We start from the raw sequence: 17,948 nt of genomic DNA on the forward strand, positions 1-17,948 counted from the left end.
GACAGTGGCTGTGAGGCTTATTTAACTTAACTGGTGAATAACTTGCATGGCCAAGCTTTTCACTGAGCTTCTTTTATATCCACTAAACCAGAGCGCGGGGGTTCTTTCTCTCTTTTTTCCCCACCTCTCCATTCTGACTCATTATGGTGCCACATCAACAACAACAAACTCAAGTAAACTGACAGCGGTCTGGCCGGGAAAATCACTGTAAATACATTGTTTTTCAGCAAATTAGCAAGAGTAAAAAAAAGGTAAATTCAACTATTTACCCTTTGAAAATATCCAGTATACATGAACTTGACTTCTTTGTAAACCAGTGTCGCTCAGTAGTGTGTCTACCACCAACAAGGCCCTTCAAAATTCAGTTAATCTGAACCAAATTTCACACACACATATGCTGGGAATAAATTCCATCAACTTCAATAGTTTTGGAGTTATCCTGCTGACCATGCTAAACCAAGACCACTCAGGAGAAGGTAAATATCCGGTGGCCTTGAACTTGACTTCTTTATAAATTAGAGGTGATGCAGAGTAATAAACGTTCCCCTGCAGACCCGGTTAATGAAACAGTTATTCTCTCTTCTGCTTGCTGGTTATATTTTAATGTCCACCAGGCTGTATAATTCACCATGCAGGATCAGCTAATGTTATTCTCCTTCCACAAATCCAACAAGAATCAACATTTGTAACAGTTATTGATTTTGCAGAGGTAAACGACTGAAGTACAATCAAGGTATCTGTTGAGCAGTCCTGCAGCACCATCTTGTGTTAGTATGATACTTTGCAGTAGATTACCAAACAAAAACAATTCATTTTTCTGCTCTTTTTAAAGGATGCTATAAAAAAAAAATTGACTTCCAGCTTAATTACAAGAACAAACCAAAATTTAAAATTTCATTTATTTCACACAGGATAGCTCACAATACAGGAAATCAATCATCCATCAAGCTTCTGATGTGCACGTGTTTTATTTTCAGGTGACCGATAAATGACAAGGTTGAGAAGATCTCTGGGCCCTTAATGAAGAAGAGTAATAAACAAAACACTGCTCAGATTCACTCAGCAAAGTCTTTCTACACAACATTTGTGAGTCAACTTTCTGTAGTTTGTTTGTGATGAGGCCATGAACATCTTACATGGCCAAAGTAAATTAGATTCCTTTATTGTCCTCCCTGGTATGTCATGATTAGTTTCTCACCTTTGAATAATAATGACAATAAGCTGTGTTTAAGGACAACACACTGACGGATGCATGCTTGGGACATTTTGTCTTTCTGTCAGTCCTCCTGATCAGAGCCAAACTGAACACAGAACTTAGGTTAATCATTTTGAGTGGAGCTGAAGGTGGAAAAAACAAAAAACATGCAACTTTCAACTGGTTAATATCATGAACACGTCGATTTGGAGCGTGAGTGCCTCCGTCAGTCCTGCACATCAGCCCCGACCCAATACATCTACTTTAGATGGCAAAAAAAATATAGTTTAATCATGATGCTTTATTTTTATTTCATCAATTTTTCGGGAATCATTTGTTTATGGTGGCAGTGCTTTTGCAAAGACTTGTCCAAATTTCAAGCAGAACTCACCCGGGAGCCAATCAAGTATTTTGATTTTCACTGAAGCACAAAGAGAAAAGTTACTTCCACTGATTGAAGAGAGTGTAACTAGGCTAAGCTGCTGTTATCGAGCAGAAGGACGAATACTCAGTTCTTCAACCGTACAAACAAGGAGCCCAGTCTGGGAATCGAAGACCTAATCGAGACCTTTCATTGACGCACACGCACGCACAACCAAACACACACACACAGATCAACATTCGCACACAAAAGACTAAGTTAGTTAAATCGACAGCACAATCCCTTTTCAGTCTGCTCACAGAATCTTCTTTTCCCTTCACGTGTGAAACCAAAGAGCGAGTTTTGGGCAGCATACAGGTAGGGTGAGGTGAGTGGTGGAGACAGGAAGCTTGCACTGCGGTCAAGCTTCGTCTACATAAGGCCATCTCTGAACATGTGTGGGTTAGGAGGACTAGCAGGTCACATTCACCATCTTGTTCCTTTCGTTTCCATTTTTTTTGTTTTAAATCAGCACAGAAGTGGTCGGGTGGGGTGGGGGGGCGGGATGTGTGTGTGTGTGTGTGTGTGTGTTCATTACGAGACAGATCGGCGTCATCACAGCTCGTCCATAGCAAGAGGCTACGACAAGGGGTTTGTTTTCCCTCCTCACATTGTTCGTAGAGACCAGCAGCTAAATGTCACAGTCTGTGACCGCTTCAGGGAAATTCAGAGAGGGCGAGCGAGAGAGCGGGCGAGCAACCGTTTTCATTTCTGTCCCGGGGCAGTTTCACTCTGTCGACTTCCTCACAGCCGGCGGTTTTTCCTGAAAGCCGATCGCCCGACTTCCTCTTCCCTCTTTCCAACAGGGGAGGTCTGACCTGTCAGTGATCCGGTGCTGCTGCTGCCACACTCTCTGGTCTCCAGCCGTCTCTCAGTGCTTCGGGGGGGCTGGGAGAAAGGGATTGTGATTGGCGCACCAGGGAGCCTCAGTCCAGTAGTCTCTCCTCTACATGCTCCCTGGCCCTTTGCTCGTCTTTCCTTCTCCTCTACCCTCTTTTTGAGTCTTTTTGTTTTTTTTGTATATATTTCGCATCAGTGTCTAGACAGTGTTGCGCGGCGTGCCGTTCAATGCGACGGCCTTATTGCAGGGTGAGCCCACAGCCTGGGAGCCCACTGGACGCCCGGTGGAAACGCCGACCTCGAACACTTCATGGATGGCCTTTCGGAAACAGTGGAAGTTGTAGTCTATCAATCCTGAGGAGGGAAGGAAGATAAAACTGTGTTAAACTCTTTTCATGACATGGGGAATTACTGCGTTATAATATGAGCAATCCAAATTTGTCCAAAATCAGATAGAATTTAAATTTGGATACAGCTGAACATCTGTTTAACTAGGTCTCAAGCAAAAAAGATAACATTTCAAACACTATCATTACCTCATTATCTCCAGGGTTCATGTTTTCACCTGTTTGTTTGTTTGTCTGCAGGATTACTCAACAACTACTGAATAGATTTTCTGAGAAAATTTGTGAAAGGAGGGAACACAGGTCAAGAAATAACCATACTGTTTCCGATCTGGACAAAGGGGCCGATCCAGTGATTCTTTTTGATATTATTGAAAAACTCCAACCTATAATTCTTCCGCAAAGGAGATTATGATTTGATGATCTGCATTGTTTTGTTGTTTCTCCTGAAAGTTCCCTTAACATCATGATCGGGATTTTCCTTTTGATGCATTTAAAAACAACACATTAGATTTAAAGTTGTCGTTGTTTTGACTTCACACACCCTGCATACATTCTGCTATGCTATGCTAAGTGGACTGCTACTCAGTCTACTTCATCATTGACCTAACAAGCAGTGGAGGATCTGCTCAGATGTCTCGACTCTGACCTTTGCGCTCGAAGCTTTCTTCTCTCAGGATGCAGACGAGGGCCAGGAACTTGGTGACCTCTTTCAGGTACAGCACAGTGGTGTTGTTGAGCTTGATGATGGCCATCGACTCTTTGTCGTACGCACTGCCGCTGCCGTCCTCCCTCAGGCTAGGAGGGGCCAACAAAACACAAATGTCAGCTTGCTATCAATGAATGAATGTGGATAAACAATGCATATGTTAAAATGTCTTTAAAGCAGATTACACCGGGAGAGTAGATCGAACATGTGTGTAAATTGTTTTACCCATAGATGCAGGAGACGTCGATGACCACATCGATCATGTCACAGCAGAGCTCATAGGACTGCATGTCGACGGGGGAGCTGTCTGTGGCGATGTAGATCTTACTGACCACATCAAACAGAAAGGCCTTTTCTATCCCTGAATTCTGTCAGAGAGAAACATCCGATGACAGAGAGAGAGAGGAGGAGGAGAAATAAGAGGGTGAGAGACAGCGAGGAAGAGTTTAAGTAAGTTTTTATTGTGGTAAAAAAAAAAAACACAACACTATCTATAAAACATCTGTCAAAACATCTGAAAATTATTCCTTAAATTATTTACAACTAAATCCAATGAATGTAAAGCTGGCAGGAAAAGTTCCAGAATAACTGACTCGGAAGCAGTGCAGGTGTGTGTGTATGTGTGCGTGTGTCTGCGTCTGTGAGTAAGTGAGTGTGTGATCAGTGTTTCAATCCCGGGGCAGGGCTCAAACACAATCTGAAAATTCAGTAAAGGCATCGGAGGAACTGCCAACCATGACGTGTCATCAGGGCTGGCACTGACTCAGAGTCAGTCGGCTTCATGTACATCACAGTGACGAACCCACTGAGGCGATTTACTGATCGGCAGCTCGCCGTCGTCTACTCACAGAAATGAAGATGTTTAGGAGGTTCTCCAGAGTCGGGAGCTGAGGGATGAGCTTCTGCACCACTTTGCTGAAGGCCTCAAAGATCGAGTGGTCGTAAATACTCGTCAAGTAAAAGCTGAATGGGGAGAAGAAAACGGGAAGTGAATACGCAGCTACGAGGAGGAAACACGTCTTACTTCCTTTAAAAGAAGCACGTGAAAAGCAGGTACAGTTACAGAGTCATAAGATCACAAGGGAAACTGATGCTGGACAGAAGAGAAGAAGTGTGAATCAAAGCATCTAATTCAGACATAAAATCACAAGATTTAAAATAAAATAGTCATCATGACTTTAGTGAAACTGCACACCCATGAGTTATGTGATCAGTTATATAAATAAAAGGTCAGTGTCTGAGAAAACCAGCGGCTTCAGCCAAATGAACCCGTCTGCAAACACTTGGCAGGAGCTCAACTTTACAAAGACTTACAGTGAAGGGAGCAGCAGAGGAAAAGAATAAAAGCCGTCTCAGCTCCACTTTATAATCTACGGCTGTCCAACCGGAATAAACAGCGATCTCACCTCCCATAAAACGCAGCCCGGCCCGAGCCAGCAGAGCTTCAACATCGTCAACCAAGCTGCTGCAGGTCTGACCCAGCTCAGCCAGGACAGACGGATTAATGTGGTGCACAACACATTTTTACTTTCAGGGCAAAGGCTGCAGTCGATAAGTCATTTGGATTTTTATCACGAGAGCCCAAGCAGACATTTTCAAATTGCTTTTTAAAATATATGTTTGAGGCATCTTGTCTGTAGTGACAGGTCAGGACACGTGTGACATCTGGACACTAAATTGGAGACATTGGAACATCAGCTGTGGGATTTTTGGACAGATACAAAAAACACTAGTAATTAAAACAAGTATCATATTGGTGCTTACATAATTTTTTCCTTGGAACTTAGTGGTTATTCTTCCAGCTTTATTTTCACTCAACCTCCTCAGGTCACATGACGCAGTAAAAGTGTGTCTTCCTCACAAAGCAACAAACCAATCATTAAATCTCCCACAAGAGCAAAGGTAAAAGGGACATAAGGGAACTTGAACCCACAGACTGAGTTTACTTCAGATTTCCGTATGTCTGCTTGAACCAAACCAGCTCCGGTGTCTGAACCACAGGTCAGCGTTTCTTCATTAGAACGTCAAAGAGGAATCTCACACAAACAGCAAGAGTATGCAGACTATGTACATGCACAAGCTACTGTATATGTAACAGAGAGAATTAGCATCAACGCCAAATGCCAGGGATCCTGAGGGAAGCTTTATGTTATGCATCGTGGTTGTGTCTGCAAAAGTATGGAAATACAGATAGGACAACAGCTCTAAAACTTCTTATTACTATATTATTAAGACAATCCAACTCCCATGTAGATATTTTTGTGTCTGTGATCACTGCAGAGTTTGATACAAGGGAGCATTTTCAACTCTGCAAGAACAAACGTCTTCAATAACCTCTGTATACCATGGTGAGCCTGCAAAGTTAGTGAAATAAAAAACAGGAGTCACCTGAGATGTAGCTTCTCTAAGCTTGCGTCGGCCAGATCGTCATTGGCTCTCTGGTGGATGTCTCTCTGGGTCTCGATCTTGTGATCGTCTGAGAGTCCGTCCACTTTGTGGATAAACACCTCGAAGTTAATCTCTGGATTTACTCGGTAGGCCCGAGACACTGTGAGGTGAAGGCGACCCAGAGCCTCCACGTAGTCATCCTGAGAGGAAGAAGGTAATATGTTAATACACAAAAAGTGCATGTGATAGAAACTGAATGATACAACGGCCCATAAATGCATCACACAATTCTAAACTTCCAGGTTTTAGTCTCTAGTACTAAATGACTACACAACCTTCAGTGAGCTGAGCCCATGTTAGTAATTATCTGTTGCATCAGGACAAAAAATCCTCATCTCTTCTAAACCAGGTATGAGGAAATGTGCCACTGCATTGTCTTCCAAAAAAACAGTCCTCGTCAGATATCACTGTGTGACCAACTGCTGGAGCAAACTGAATCTGATGCACCTCCCTGAGAGCAGATAAAGCCTGCAATCAGATCAGCTGTGGCACACATCCTCACTGAGATGACTTCTTGAAAGCACTTACAGTCACGTGAAGAGCATCGGTTCAAAAGCCAGAGCTCGTCAAAGTCTTCCATTCCGGCTGCTAATCACAGAGCTCATTTCGCCCCCCCCCCCATTGTGCTTTGCCTCATATTAACAATCAGGGACCACGAAATTATTTTTTATTTCAGTGTGTGTGTGTGTGTCTGTGAGTAAAAGAGAAGTCAGAATATTGCCAGATGAAATAATGTGTCGAGTCACTGCCCACAAGAAAAGACGAGTCAGCTTATTTGTAACATGACACAGTGTCTCTCTCTCTCTCTCTCTCTCTCTCACAGATTACGACGAAACTTGCTGGAAGGATTTGGTGTCAGGAAGGAAGAATCCAGGATGTTTTTTTTAACTTATTTTACCATAGCGAGATATAATGTTCTTGTTATTCACCTGAGCATCGATGACAAATATCAAAGCCCCCGTGCCTCTGAAGATCATCTCGTAGTCGAAGGTGGGGTCGAAGAAGTCCACCTGGCCCGGGAAGTCCCAGATCTGGAAGTTGACGAAGGAGCTGCTTGAGATGTCGTCCTTGTAGATCTTGTTGGTGCTCTCCAGAAACAAGGTCTCGTTGGGAGACATCTTGTGGAAAACCACCTGAAATGAGAGACGGGTTTGAGTTGATCTTTGAGTACAATGAATGTAGATGATTTGACCCTGAGATTTGATTCCAGAGACATAACAAAAACCTAGTTGTTGCATATATACACTTTAAATACTTTTGTTTCATAGCCAGTTTTCCAAATCCCAGTTAAAGCTTTAGCAAAGTTCAGAAGCCTTTTTGCTTTCAGTTTTTTCTATTTTCACTTTGATTTCTAAATGAGATTTCAGTGCCTACTTACAGTCATATAACCGCTTGTTGTGCTCGGGTTGATCACAGCCAAGAGACTTATCTTAATGGACTGGAAATTCTCCTCACCCCCATGTATTCTAAGGTGAATGGCTGTAATGGTTCTGAGTCAGCAGATAAGCAGCGCAGCCTGTTCAGTGTATAATCTCCTGCCAGCTTTTTGGCTTCTGGATTTTCTTAAATGTCTGTTAAATTACTGTTTGTGTTAAAATGGTGGAGTCTTTAAAAATTGTTACATCTCCATTTCCTCTTAATTATGAAACAACATGTCTAGTCTTTTATTTACGTGCTTTTCAGGGTTTTCTTCACTAGTTACACAGAATCTGATACAGTTTAGCTGAGGGTCTTAGAATAAGCTGTCTTACAAAATTGCCTGAGTTAAAAAATATGATATTGTTTGGGTTGTCATATTTTATGCTGACAGTGACTTTAGACATCATACGAAGAGCATGAGGGAAAAGTGCAATACATTGCACACTCAGTGGTCTGATGCAACATGTCACTCTACATTCAGCAGTTTTCTGTGGCATCCGTTCACAAAGTGTACGTCGAAGCTGCAGCAGTAAAGAGAAGTGTACTTCGGGTCTGATCAAGGACTTGGTTCATCGGGTACAGTTAGAAAATAAACTGGGTTACAGTGGAGGACTTACAATCCTTCTCTCCACCACTGCCATTGTGAAACTGTGTGTGGTCCACTGAGGTCACAGGTCAACGAACCAGAAAAAAAGTCAAATCACATGTTTTTCAGGCCGTACAGGAGGCTAACAGGCGAACGTTAATCAGGGACTTGAACCTGTGTGGATTACTGAAAGACGTGTGTACGTGTGCACCTCAGCACAGGGAAAGTTTATTTCCTCCCAGCGGCGCGTGGCTCCTGGCACGATATACCCAACCTGATTCTACTTGTCCCCCCTTGAATTTTAACATGAATAATCAAATACCATAGAGGGAACAACTGCATCTCATCTATTATTCAAAACACAGTGCCAGTCTGAAAGTGGCAGGCTTGAGGAATATGATGGAGACAGATAACCTTGCTGTAGGAACAACTAGATTAAAGTGGGCAACAGCCTCGAGGGTCCCTACAAACCCCAGGTCCACAGCACGTCAGCGAGTTTTATTTATTTGATTAACTGAAAAAGTGTTATCTCCTACTAAAGTATGATATTCACTAAGGCTTATGTTATGAGCATGTCCTGTGTCAAAGCCCAGTTTAACTAACATTATCATTTTTTGTTTACTTTGTGTTCTTGTTAAATATACTCTCATGAACACTGTTTTGAATTAAACTGTGGAAAAACAGAGATCCCCTCCACGAACATAGTCATAAACCATCTATTACACTTCTATGAAATACAACATTAAGCTCAATGGAGAACAAAAACCATTCATAATGTGAAGGCTGATATGAGACGAGTTGCATATCTGTAGAGTTCGAAACTTTTCTGAGGGGAAGTTGATCCAAAGCTACAGAATGACAGAACAATTATCTGCAGGTAATTTGTGAACAGATCAATTTACAATATTAAATCTACAATAAAAAATGCTAATGATGGTTGCAGCTTCCCCTGTGTGAGGGTTTACTAATTTACTTCTTACTTTGCAGTGAAGGGAATATCTGTGGGTTCAGGACTGAAGGTGCAATATGGAAGGATATTTTACATATAGATAGATTACATACTTTATTCATCCCGAGGGAAATTTAGGCCTCCAGTATCACACAAAACACAAGAGCATAAGAATAATTAAAGGTCAAAATGAGTCAAGAATAAGTTCACTGCAGTGTAATGAAAGTTGAGCAACCAGAACTACTACATACCTGTACCTGTTAAGAAGTATTTGCTAACAGACACTGACCAATCAGATATTTGAAGTATAAGACACAAGTAGTGTCAAATATTAAAGAGTCAGAGTATTAAAGCCAGATATAAATACAGATTTGTGTATTAGACTAACATAGCCTGTAAGATTATGGTAAATACAAAACCAAAACACTAGTTAGGGAACTAAATGTGAAGCCCTTGAAAAGATCCAGTGTTTAGGATTTGGCAGAAAGTGAATATTACATAATCCTAGTCTAGTTGTTTTCTATACCCAAGAAAGGCCCCTGTATATTTAAATACTTTATATTTACATCAGGAGTAGCTCCTTTCTATGGATGTTGCCATGTTGTTTCTTTTACAGTAGCCCAGACTGGACAAACTAAACACCTTTTGAGTTTTTATGACAACTGATGGTTACACCAGGTTCTCTGTCATGTTTGGAAGGTTGAGGTTGAGGCTGAGGTAAATACCTGCTGCAACATGCATCTTCTCCACTAGATGTCACTAAATTCTACACCCTGAACCTTTAATCTGGACTTTGGACGCCTGGACAAGGTATATATATATATATACACACATGTATATTTACTGCAGAGAGGTTAGGTGGTAGGTGACGGGCCTTATGACTTCAGAACCCCTGCCTCCCCCCCACAAAGAGTTCGTAGATCACAGCCACGACCGGGGAGGAAGAGGCTAAAGCACAACGTGCAGGTGCTGCACGGATGTAACAAACACAGTGTTGTGAGTCGCAGGAGCGAAGGTGTGGTCGCTGGGAGTCATGTGAGCCGCGCATCGCACCTCACAGCTGGGTGACTCGCTCGTAAATCATGTTGGACAGGTCGGTTACCAGACAGTCACATGCTCTGCACCCAACACCCCACGTCCACAAGTCCCTGCTACAAGCTAGGTGCCTAACTGGCGGCTAGCTTCCAGGAGAGCGCTGCTTTAAACCCACGCGAGTCCCCCTTCTTGCGGGCAGCTAGCACCACGAGCGACATGCTAAACTTAAGCTAGCTCTTGGGGGGCTAGCGTCCCAGCCGACGTGAAGCGGCGGGGGGAAGGCGCTCTCTCCCCCGCTCTGTCTCTCTCTCTCTCTCCCCCTACCTTCTGTATGGAGGACTTCCCGCTCCTCCGCAGACCCATGAGCAGGATCCGGGGCTTGCTGTCGGACGGCGCCGGGCTGTCCTCGATGTCGGCCTCCTCCTCGCCGTAGCCGAAATCTTTGGGGAACGAGTCCGCAACCCCGTAGCTGTCAGCCAGCTGTTCCACATCGTACTGGATCGACATGTTTTCTGTAGCCCGCTTCCCCCCTGGATCCCCACCCCCCCTGTGTGCCGCAGCCCTGGAGTCGGACGAGACGGACGTCGTGCGCCGCGAACCGTCGCCAGGTGGAGGAAAAACGAAGAGTAAATAAAGATCCGGCTACTTGGAAACACGGAGCGTGATCCCACACATTTCCTCAGGATTTCCTCTCCCTCGCCCCTTCGCTCCCGCCCCCTTTCACTCCGATTGGCCGCCCGCGTTACAATCCGCGTTGCGATTGGTTGGTGGCACCCGTCGCTCCGCCGAGGCTCATCGCGGTCACCTGACTCGTGCTCGGACTTGTTTTGTGACCTATCACCCGAATCGGGAGCGCGGACGCGATCTTTAAAGTGATTTTAAATGCTATTCTGGTTTATTAAAGGATAATATACGATAGTCTCGTTTATATTTGGCTGTGGAATAATTTAATATTTCATCAAAATTGTATAAAACAAAGCAAAAAGAAAGTGGGTTGTTTGTGGCTTTGGCAGCAGATGGCGCCATAAATCCACGAGAGTTCATTTGAGACTTTTTAATTTCATAAGAATTAGTACACATTTCAGCAATTATCTTATCTTATACAACAGTGTATAAGATACGATAATTCTTTATTAGTCCCGCAGAGGACGGATTTACAACGTTACATATGCTAGTTAGGAATAAACATTAGAGTAATAATAAGTCGTTTGCAATAATTATAATGTAATGGATATATAAGAAAGATGTTAAAAATATAAATGGAGTAAGAATTAACACATACAGTGTAAACAGAATATGTACAGTGTGAACAAATTTGTATACATTGTAAAGTTATATATAGGGTTGGGCTATTAAAAAAGTATCAATAATATTAGCATTTTGATATATATATATTGATAAAATGCTAATAGATAGTGTTGGAGGAAGTAGTCAGACATTTTTCTTAAGGAAAAGTACAAATAAAAGTACAGTGTTATATGTTAACATCACATTCGCCTTTTTCTTCTGCGGTGGTCGGCGCTGGCTAATGTCTGACACGTTGATGTTTTCTCCGAGGAGCACCTGAAGGCATCAGACGTTACCGGCAAACGAAAGTGAACTTTTCAAGCTCTCTGCCTCTTGATCCTGGGAGAGAAGCGACATTAGAACCTGAGCGCGGTGTCTACACGAGGACAGTCCACTGGGTACCTGGTCTCATCATGGCGCATTACAGAGTAAGTGTGTTCCGTCTCGTTCATGGAGTTCACAGACTGTTTACTGCCCTGACACCTGTGGGTTAGCAGGAGCTGATCAGTGATAACAAACCCAGCTGAGCTCGGAGCAATGACCGCAGCTCCCACGTGTCTGAAGACTTTAACTAACGTCCCCAAACAAACTGTGCATGTTTGTGACAACACTTCCTCCTGCAGGCTGTAATTATCAAGTTATTTAGTTCTTATTTTTAAAGTTAAATTGAGAATTCAAACTCGATAATGTGGGGAAATGGTTCGTGAATTCTTCGCGGGTTAAGTCCAACACGTGACACTAATTAGTGCTTGATTGGAATTGAGTCCATATATGTTATTATCACGTTTCACAATTGTAAAACACATTTGTTTTGTTCTTAAAAGAGATTGTTATATAACTATAATTGTTTTTGTGCTTAAAAGTTTATATTACGAAGTGAAAAATAGAGAGTGGACTTAAATTATGTTGTGACAGCTTACTGTGAGTTATTAGTTGGTAATAGAATGTGTGACTCGTCCTCCTTCAGGCTCCAGACACCAAGAGGGAGCAGTTCCGCAGGTACTTGGAGAAAGCTGGTGTTGTGGACAGCCTCACCAGTGGTAAGGACCAGTTTCTTTTTTCTCCTCTTTACCAATACATACTCTTTGGTTTGGGAGTTACTCAAAACAAAACCAACCAGTGAAAAGTTATTAGAACATAGATAAATGCAGTCAAACATTTGAAATGTCAGTTATGGTATCACAACAAGTACAACAAGTCAGCCCCCCCCTAAAAATGTGGTCTTGGTGGTCTCACTCTTTCTCTCTGTTTGGTTTCAGTCCTCGTGGCTTTGTATGAACAACCTGAGAGACCCAGCAATGCTCTGGAGTATCCTTTAAACCACACAAGGCTCTTCATGACACACCCATATACTGTTATCCAGTGGTTGGTGGTGGGTTGAACCCCTCAGAACGCCCTCAGGATTCTCTGAGCTGTTGTATTACTGCTTTAACCGGCTACCTCCAGATTTGTGAAGCAGCATCTGGGAGCTGTAGGCCAGACCTCGGCCGACTCTGAGCCTCTGCAGCAGGAGGTGATTGACCTGAGGCAGAGGTGTGCACGTCTGGCTGAGGAGAACAAAGACCTCAAAACAAAGGTAAGCTCAGTGCCTTGAAAAAGTCAATTCGGCTCATTAAACCTTTTAAAGCACCTAACGCAGATAATCTCTTTTGTTTGTGTCTCTAGCTGCAGCGCTATGAAGCTGCGGCCGAAGGTGGAGCCCCAGCTGAATAGACCACAGCAGAGATTTGGTTGATATACCTGCACTTTAGATTTCAAGACAACACAACACTTTCATGAGACAGCCAATGTTAGTTTTATGTAACCTTGCTTGGGTTTTTTGTTGTAAATCTTAGAATATGACTTATTCTCCACATGTACATAAGTTGGTCTTTTTTACAGTGTTTCAGAGGCCTATTGGAAAGGTTCCATAAATAATATTTGGTAAACTGCTGACAGTATGTTTATATTTTCTTCAGTTATGGTTCAGAGGCACAAACAGTGTGTGACCCGTTTGAACTTTATTTTGAAAAGCCTGCTGTGAGTGAACTGTTCTAAAAAGCTCTAAAATAAAGCACAGTATTGTAATTTAGGGTGTGTCATTGATTGGACTCATTTCTGAACAGCAGTGGTTTAATCAGATCCTTTTACTGGAATGTCATTTCCTGCAAATCAACTAATTCGATTAATCAAATGAAAAGTTTTAACTAGTTTTAGCTGTAATTGTTATAAGGAGCAAGAACGTGTTAGAAATTGATCTAACTTGCAGAAAGTCTGATATACATAACATTCATTACTTGATGTTGTTCACTGATGCAAACTGAAATCAAAAACAGACTAACACTAATACAGAGACAAAGGAAGAGCAAATCTGGTTTTCTACCAACTTTAATCAGATTAAATACTTTTCAGTTATTTCAGGGACAGAGTAAAAGCTATTGAGCAGAAAGACAGAAAACCAGAGGTATTTGTGTGCAGCTTATTGATATGCTCGATAATCCCATGATAGCATTTGATACCCAGGATAACAAGGAACACATTGTACTTAATGTGGCAAATATAGCAAATATTTCCAGAGAGAGACGACTTTAATATGTATCGTCCGAACATAACTCGAGATGAAATAAGATTCAATTACAGTTCAGACAAATCATCTTTACTCCAAAATATCTGTATATTCTATTCTTTAGTTGGACTTTATAATTCAAATGTGCACATGTATTGGACAGACAGCTTCCAAAGGCCTATTCAGGGTTAGAAGTGGTTTTCCATGCCACTGCTGCAATAATGTGACTTTTCAGTGTCACAGTTCTCCAAAGTAAAAACGGTTTAGAGGTTAACGGTAGAGAATAAAAGTTCAGATGGATCATACAATGTTTATATGTCAGACTACCATGAAGAAATGTATGATAACTAATTTACATATGGCCCAGTGTAGACCTACTGTAGCTAATCATGCATGAGACAAACAACATTTATGATCACTTCTATTTTTCCTGCTAATTTGGTACCGGTACATGAAGGTCAGTGACAATCAAAAACCGGTTAATTCCAAAATTAGTTGGAAAAAATATAGAAAACATGAATAAAGTCCCTCAAAAATAAATAAATGCATTAGTTTTTAAAACAATGGATTGAATTGTTCTAACTTTAGCACAAAAAGCAGATGTAACCGGACCCTCCCCTGTTCTACAGCTGTTCACAGATCTGTGAAATCCATTGATTCCACAGACAAAGTCTAAATATAACACTGATCTGTGACCATGATGGAAACAAGCAAACTTCCGCTACATGAAGTCGTTCAGATTTGCAGATCTGGAGCTCGCTTGCTGCTTGTGTTACTCGCCATCGATCTCTGGTTGTGGCTCGATCCTGAGCTGGAGTCCTCCAGCGACTCTGGGGTGGAGGCCCGGCTCGGATGTTTCTCCTCCGATTTTGTGGAGGGATGTCTGCTGCCGGCTTTGACCCCCCCGTATGAATCGGTGTCAGAGCCTTTACCCTCCAGCACGGTGAAGCACTTGAACGAGCCGCGAGCCTTCCATGGTTTCTTTGACGCGCCGACGGGCAGGGTTGGCAAGGAGGAGGCGAGAGCTGCCATCTGTGGGCACTTCGGAGAGTCGGGGCCTCCCCCCTCACTGCTCTCCTCCTCGCCTTGCGGGGGCAGATGTGAATTGTCCTTACCCCCCTGTGTTGGGTTAATCAGGGAGTCGCCGCACGGAGAGCACGACTCATTAGTAGTCGAGGTACAGATGTGCCCTGGGGGGCTTTGAGCGGAACACCTGCAATCATCTGAGTCCTGCTGAGCGGCCTTATCGCCCTGAAGAGGTAGAAAAGTTGAAGGTTTGATGAGGTTCGGGTACATGCTGGTGCCCTGCATCCTCTCCATCAGGAGGTTGTAGTCACTGGGTGCAGAGGCGATCGTGGCCTTGCGGCCGGCACTGGGGCACATCTGCACAACGGATTCCTTTTTATACCTGTTGACATAGTAGTCATCGATCTCCTCTCTGTTGTCTCTCAAGTGAGGGTAGAAGTCCAGGACGGCCTTCTTAACGTTCTTGTAGCCCAGGTGCACGATCTCCAGGATGTTGAGGAAGAGGGAGATGCCAGCGATGCACTGCATGAACACCATGAAGACACTTTTCTCTGTGGGTCTGGAAACGTAACAGTCCACAGCGTTGGGACAAGGATCCCGCTCACATTTAAAGAGCGGGTAGAGGTGGAAGCCGTACAGGAGGTACTGGCCCGTCATGAAGGCCACTTCAACCACAGAGCGGGTGACGACGTGAGCCACGTACGTGCGCAGCAGGGAGCCACTGAGGGGAGCTTTGTTGAGCTTCCCCTGATCGAGCTGCTTCATCTCCCGCTCGATCCTCTTCCTGGCCTCTGCCAGCTCCACATCCACCAGCTCCAGCTCCCTCCGCAGCAGCACCTTCTTCTTCTGCCGGGCCTTCTCCAGCGCCCGGAGCCTGTAGAGCGCGTGGCCCATGTACACCAGCGAGGGGGCCGACACAAAGATGACCTGCAGCACCCAGTAGCGGATTAGGGAGATCGGGAAAGCGAGGTCGTAGCACACGTTCCTGCACCCGGGCTGCTCGGTGTTGCATATGAAGTCGGCCTGCTCGTCGTTCCACACGTCCTCCGCGGCCACCCCGAGGACCAGCATGCGAAAGATGAAGAGGATGGTGAGCCAGATCTTTCCGACCATGGTGGAGTGGATGTGCACCTCCTCCAAAATGCCCCCAAGGAAGTTCCAGTCCCCCATCTTCACTCTGCCATTGTGACTGACAGAAAGACGGAAATAATTAAAGAAGAAAATCTGCTGAAACAGATTGAAATTCATTGATTGGTGAATCAATTACATGCATTGAATAGATATTCAGTAACAGGAAGAACGGCAAAGACATTTCAGATTAAATAAGCACAATAGAGAAGAGACCATTTTGCATAAAAGAACCAAAAACCCACAGAAAAAGTAACTTAAAAAAAAATTACAGTACCTCAGAACTGGAGAAAATAAAAAACAATAACAAGTAGGAAAGTTGAGCAGAAAAAAGGCACAAAGCAGTAAAAAGTCACATGTTTGCAAAAAGATAAATAAATAGAAAGAGGACTTGTGCATCCGCTGTCGAGCTTCCTAGTCTCATCTGTTGTCCAGTTCTGTCACATTAAAGTATTCCCCTCGGCAGGGACATTATATAAACCAGGGTTCTGCGTCGTTTCCATTTACCTTGCAGCGGCATGGACAGACTGCCGGTGGTGACTCAAATCTCCTCGGGTCATGCAGCCCTGACGCGGTCACCAAAAAGTTTTAAAAATCGTTAGCGCCCTCCACATGAGCCAGTGCACATCACCAAAACCTCAGTGACCCGCCTCTGCCGCCGCGTTGCCAGAAACAAAGTGGCAGCGACTGGGCAGTTGCTGGCAGGGAAGGCTGCCAACCAGCACTCTACTGTGACCAGAGGAGGTCGATACCGGCAACTCCTGATGCATTTAGATCATGGCCTCACAGCGATGGGTGGGGGGGGGGGGACCAGTACTGACCTCAATCTTAACAGGTCGGGACTGTTTGTTCTGTCTGTCCTAATTTACCTGCATCATTTGGACTGGACTTAAAAGTTTCAAACATCCACCAGAGCAGTGGGTGACGACTGAGCTTATTCTTTTGGATGGATTGTTTTGTTTCTTCGTTAAGTTTTTCTTTTAATAACCAGTCTCCTTCCAGATAAATGCTTTAGAAGGCCAGACTCTATGTTTTGAACATATTAACACTCAGTTATTTGAGTGTGTTTTCCTCCATATGTTCAAACATATAGCAGGATGTACAGATACTGCGGTCGGAATCCCCACAACATCAATACTGCTCAGTTATCCGCTGGGGCCTTGTACGATCAATGTTTTTCTACTGTAGTGAAGTGATCAATGAGTTATCACATCCGATTTCATACTCTGCTGCTCCTCCCTGGATGTAATTAAGTCCTTGTGCTCTTGACACATTATTTTATCCCATTTACAAGAAATCTATCACGATGGATTAGCGCGCTGGCTAACTGCTGGTTGCCATCTTCACACAGTCTGATTACAAACACCATTAAACGCCGATAGTCTGATAAATGTGCTTGATACCTTGGGTCAATCCGATTGAACAGGTCAACACGCAGAACTCAAAATGCTTATTAAATTAATGTTGGCGTCCGGCTACACAGAGCCAGACACAATGGGTGGGAAGTGTTGATGAGGGGAGTTCCCAGCAGGGCAGCATTGATTCCAACCAGTCTAGCACAGACATATTGGGGGGACAGAGGGTCAAACTGAGGTGACATTAAAATACCAGAGCTACTTCCTGTTTGTTCCCTTCCGATCACAAAAATCTGTTTTCACTTGTCCTTTAGCCTCAATATCTGAAACGAGTTGAATCAGGGTATGTACTGGTCTATGGTTTATCAACTGAGCAGAGTAACATTCTTTTTCAAATCAAATGTCAAATAAAATATCAAGAGAAGATGATAACACATTTATAGACATTTGAGGTCACCATAAGTGGTAAAGTTGAACTGTAGATCAGTTAAAACAACTTAGAACTGATCAAAAACCAGCTTTTATCTCAAATACTCACACGGAAATTTAAAATATGAAGAATTCTAAACAGAATTTGGGGAATTTGTTACAGCAGCAGCTCTTGTGGTTCAGGAAGCTGGGGATCATGGGTAATATCCACCTTTCAGCTGTGTTTCAGTTC

At 43.4% G+C, this 17,948-nt stretch overlaps 3 protein-coding genes across 3 annotated transcripts; 1 reads left to right on the top strand and 2 right to left on the bottom strand.

The window, feature by feature from the left end:
• Nucleotides 1–881: 881 nt before the first annotated feature.
• On the bottom strand, nt 882–10,453 carry rragca (Ras-related GTP binding Ca). Its single transcript, XM_062398749.1, has 7 exons — nt 10,271–10,453; nt 6,887–7,090; nt 5,898–6,097; nt 4,358–4,472; nt 3,735–3,877; nt 3,450–3,598; nt 882–2,810 (listed from the first exon to the last, which is right to left on the bottom strand). Exons 1-7 carry the CDS (start codon nt 10,451–10,453, stop codon nt 2,656–2,658), a joined length of 1,149 nt encoding a protein of 382 aa, XP_062254733.1. The 3' UTR covers nt 882–2,655.
• Nucleotides 10,451–13,304, top strand: LOC133964583 (c-Myc-binding protein-like). Its single transcript, XM_062398750.1, has 6 exons — nt 10,451–10,572; nt 11,507–11,661; nt 12,201–12,273; nt 12,493–12,541; nt 12,680–12,809; nt 12,899–13,304. Exons 1-6 carry the CDS (start codon nt 10,452–10,454, stop codon nt 12,944–12,946), a joined length of 576 nt encoding a protein of 191 aa, XP_062254734.1. The 5' UTR covers nt 10,451; the 3' UTR covers nt 12,947–13,304.
• Nucleotides 13,305–14,370: 1,066 nt separating this feature from the next.
• On the bottom strand, nt 14,371–16,356 carry gja9a (gap junction protein alpha 9a). The gene is made up of 2 exons (XM_062398748.1): nt 16,210–16,356; nt 14,371–15,993 (listed from the first exon to the last, which is right to left on the bottom strand). Exons 1-2 carry the CDS (start codon nt 16,329–16,331, stop codon nt 14,514–14,516), a joined length of 1,602 nt encoding a protein of 533 aa, XP_062254732.1. The 5' UTR covers nt 16,332–16,356; the 3' UTR covers nt 14,371–14,513.
• Between the last annotated feature and the right edge of the window lie 1,592 nt (nt 16,357–17,948).

Source organism: Platichthys flesus, chromosome 11, assembly GCF_949316205.1.
Source record: "Platichthys flesus chromosome 11, fPlaFle2.1, whole genome shotgun sequence".
Taxonomy (NCBI): domain Eukaryota; kingdom Metazoa; phylum Chordata; class Actinopteri; order Pleuronectiformes; family Pleuronectidae; genus Platichthys; species Platichthys flesus.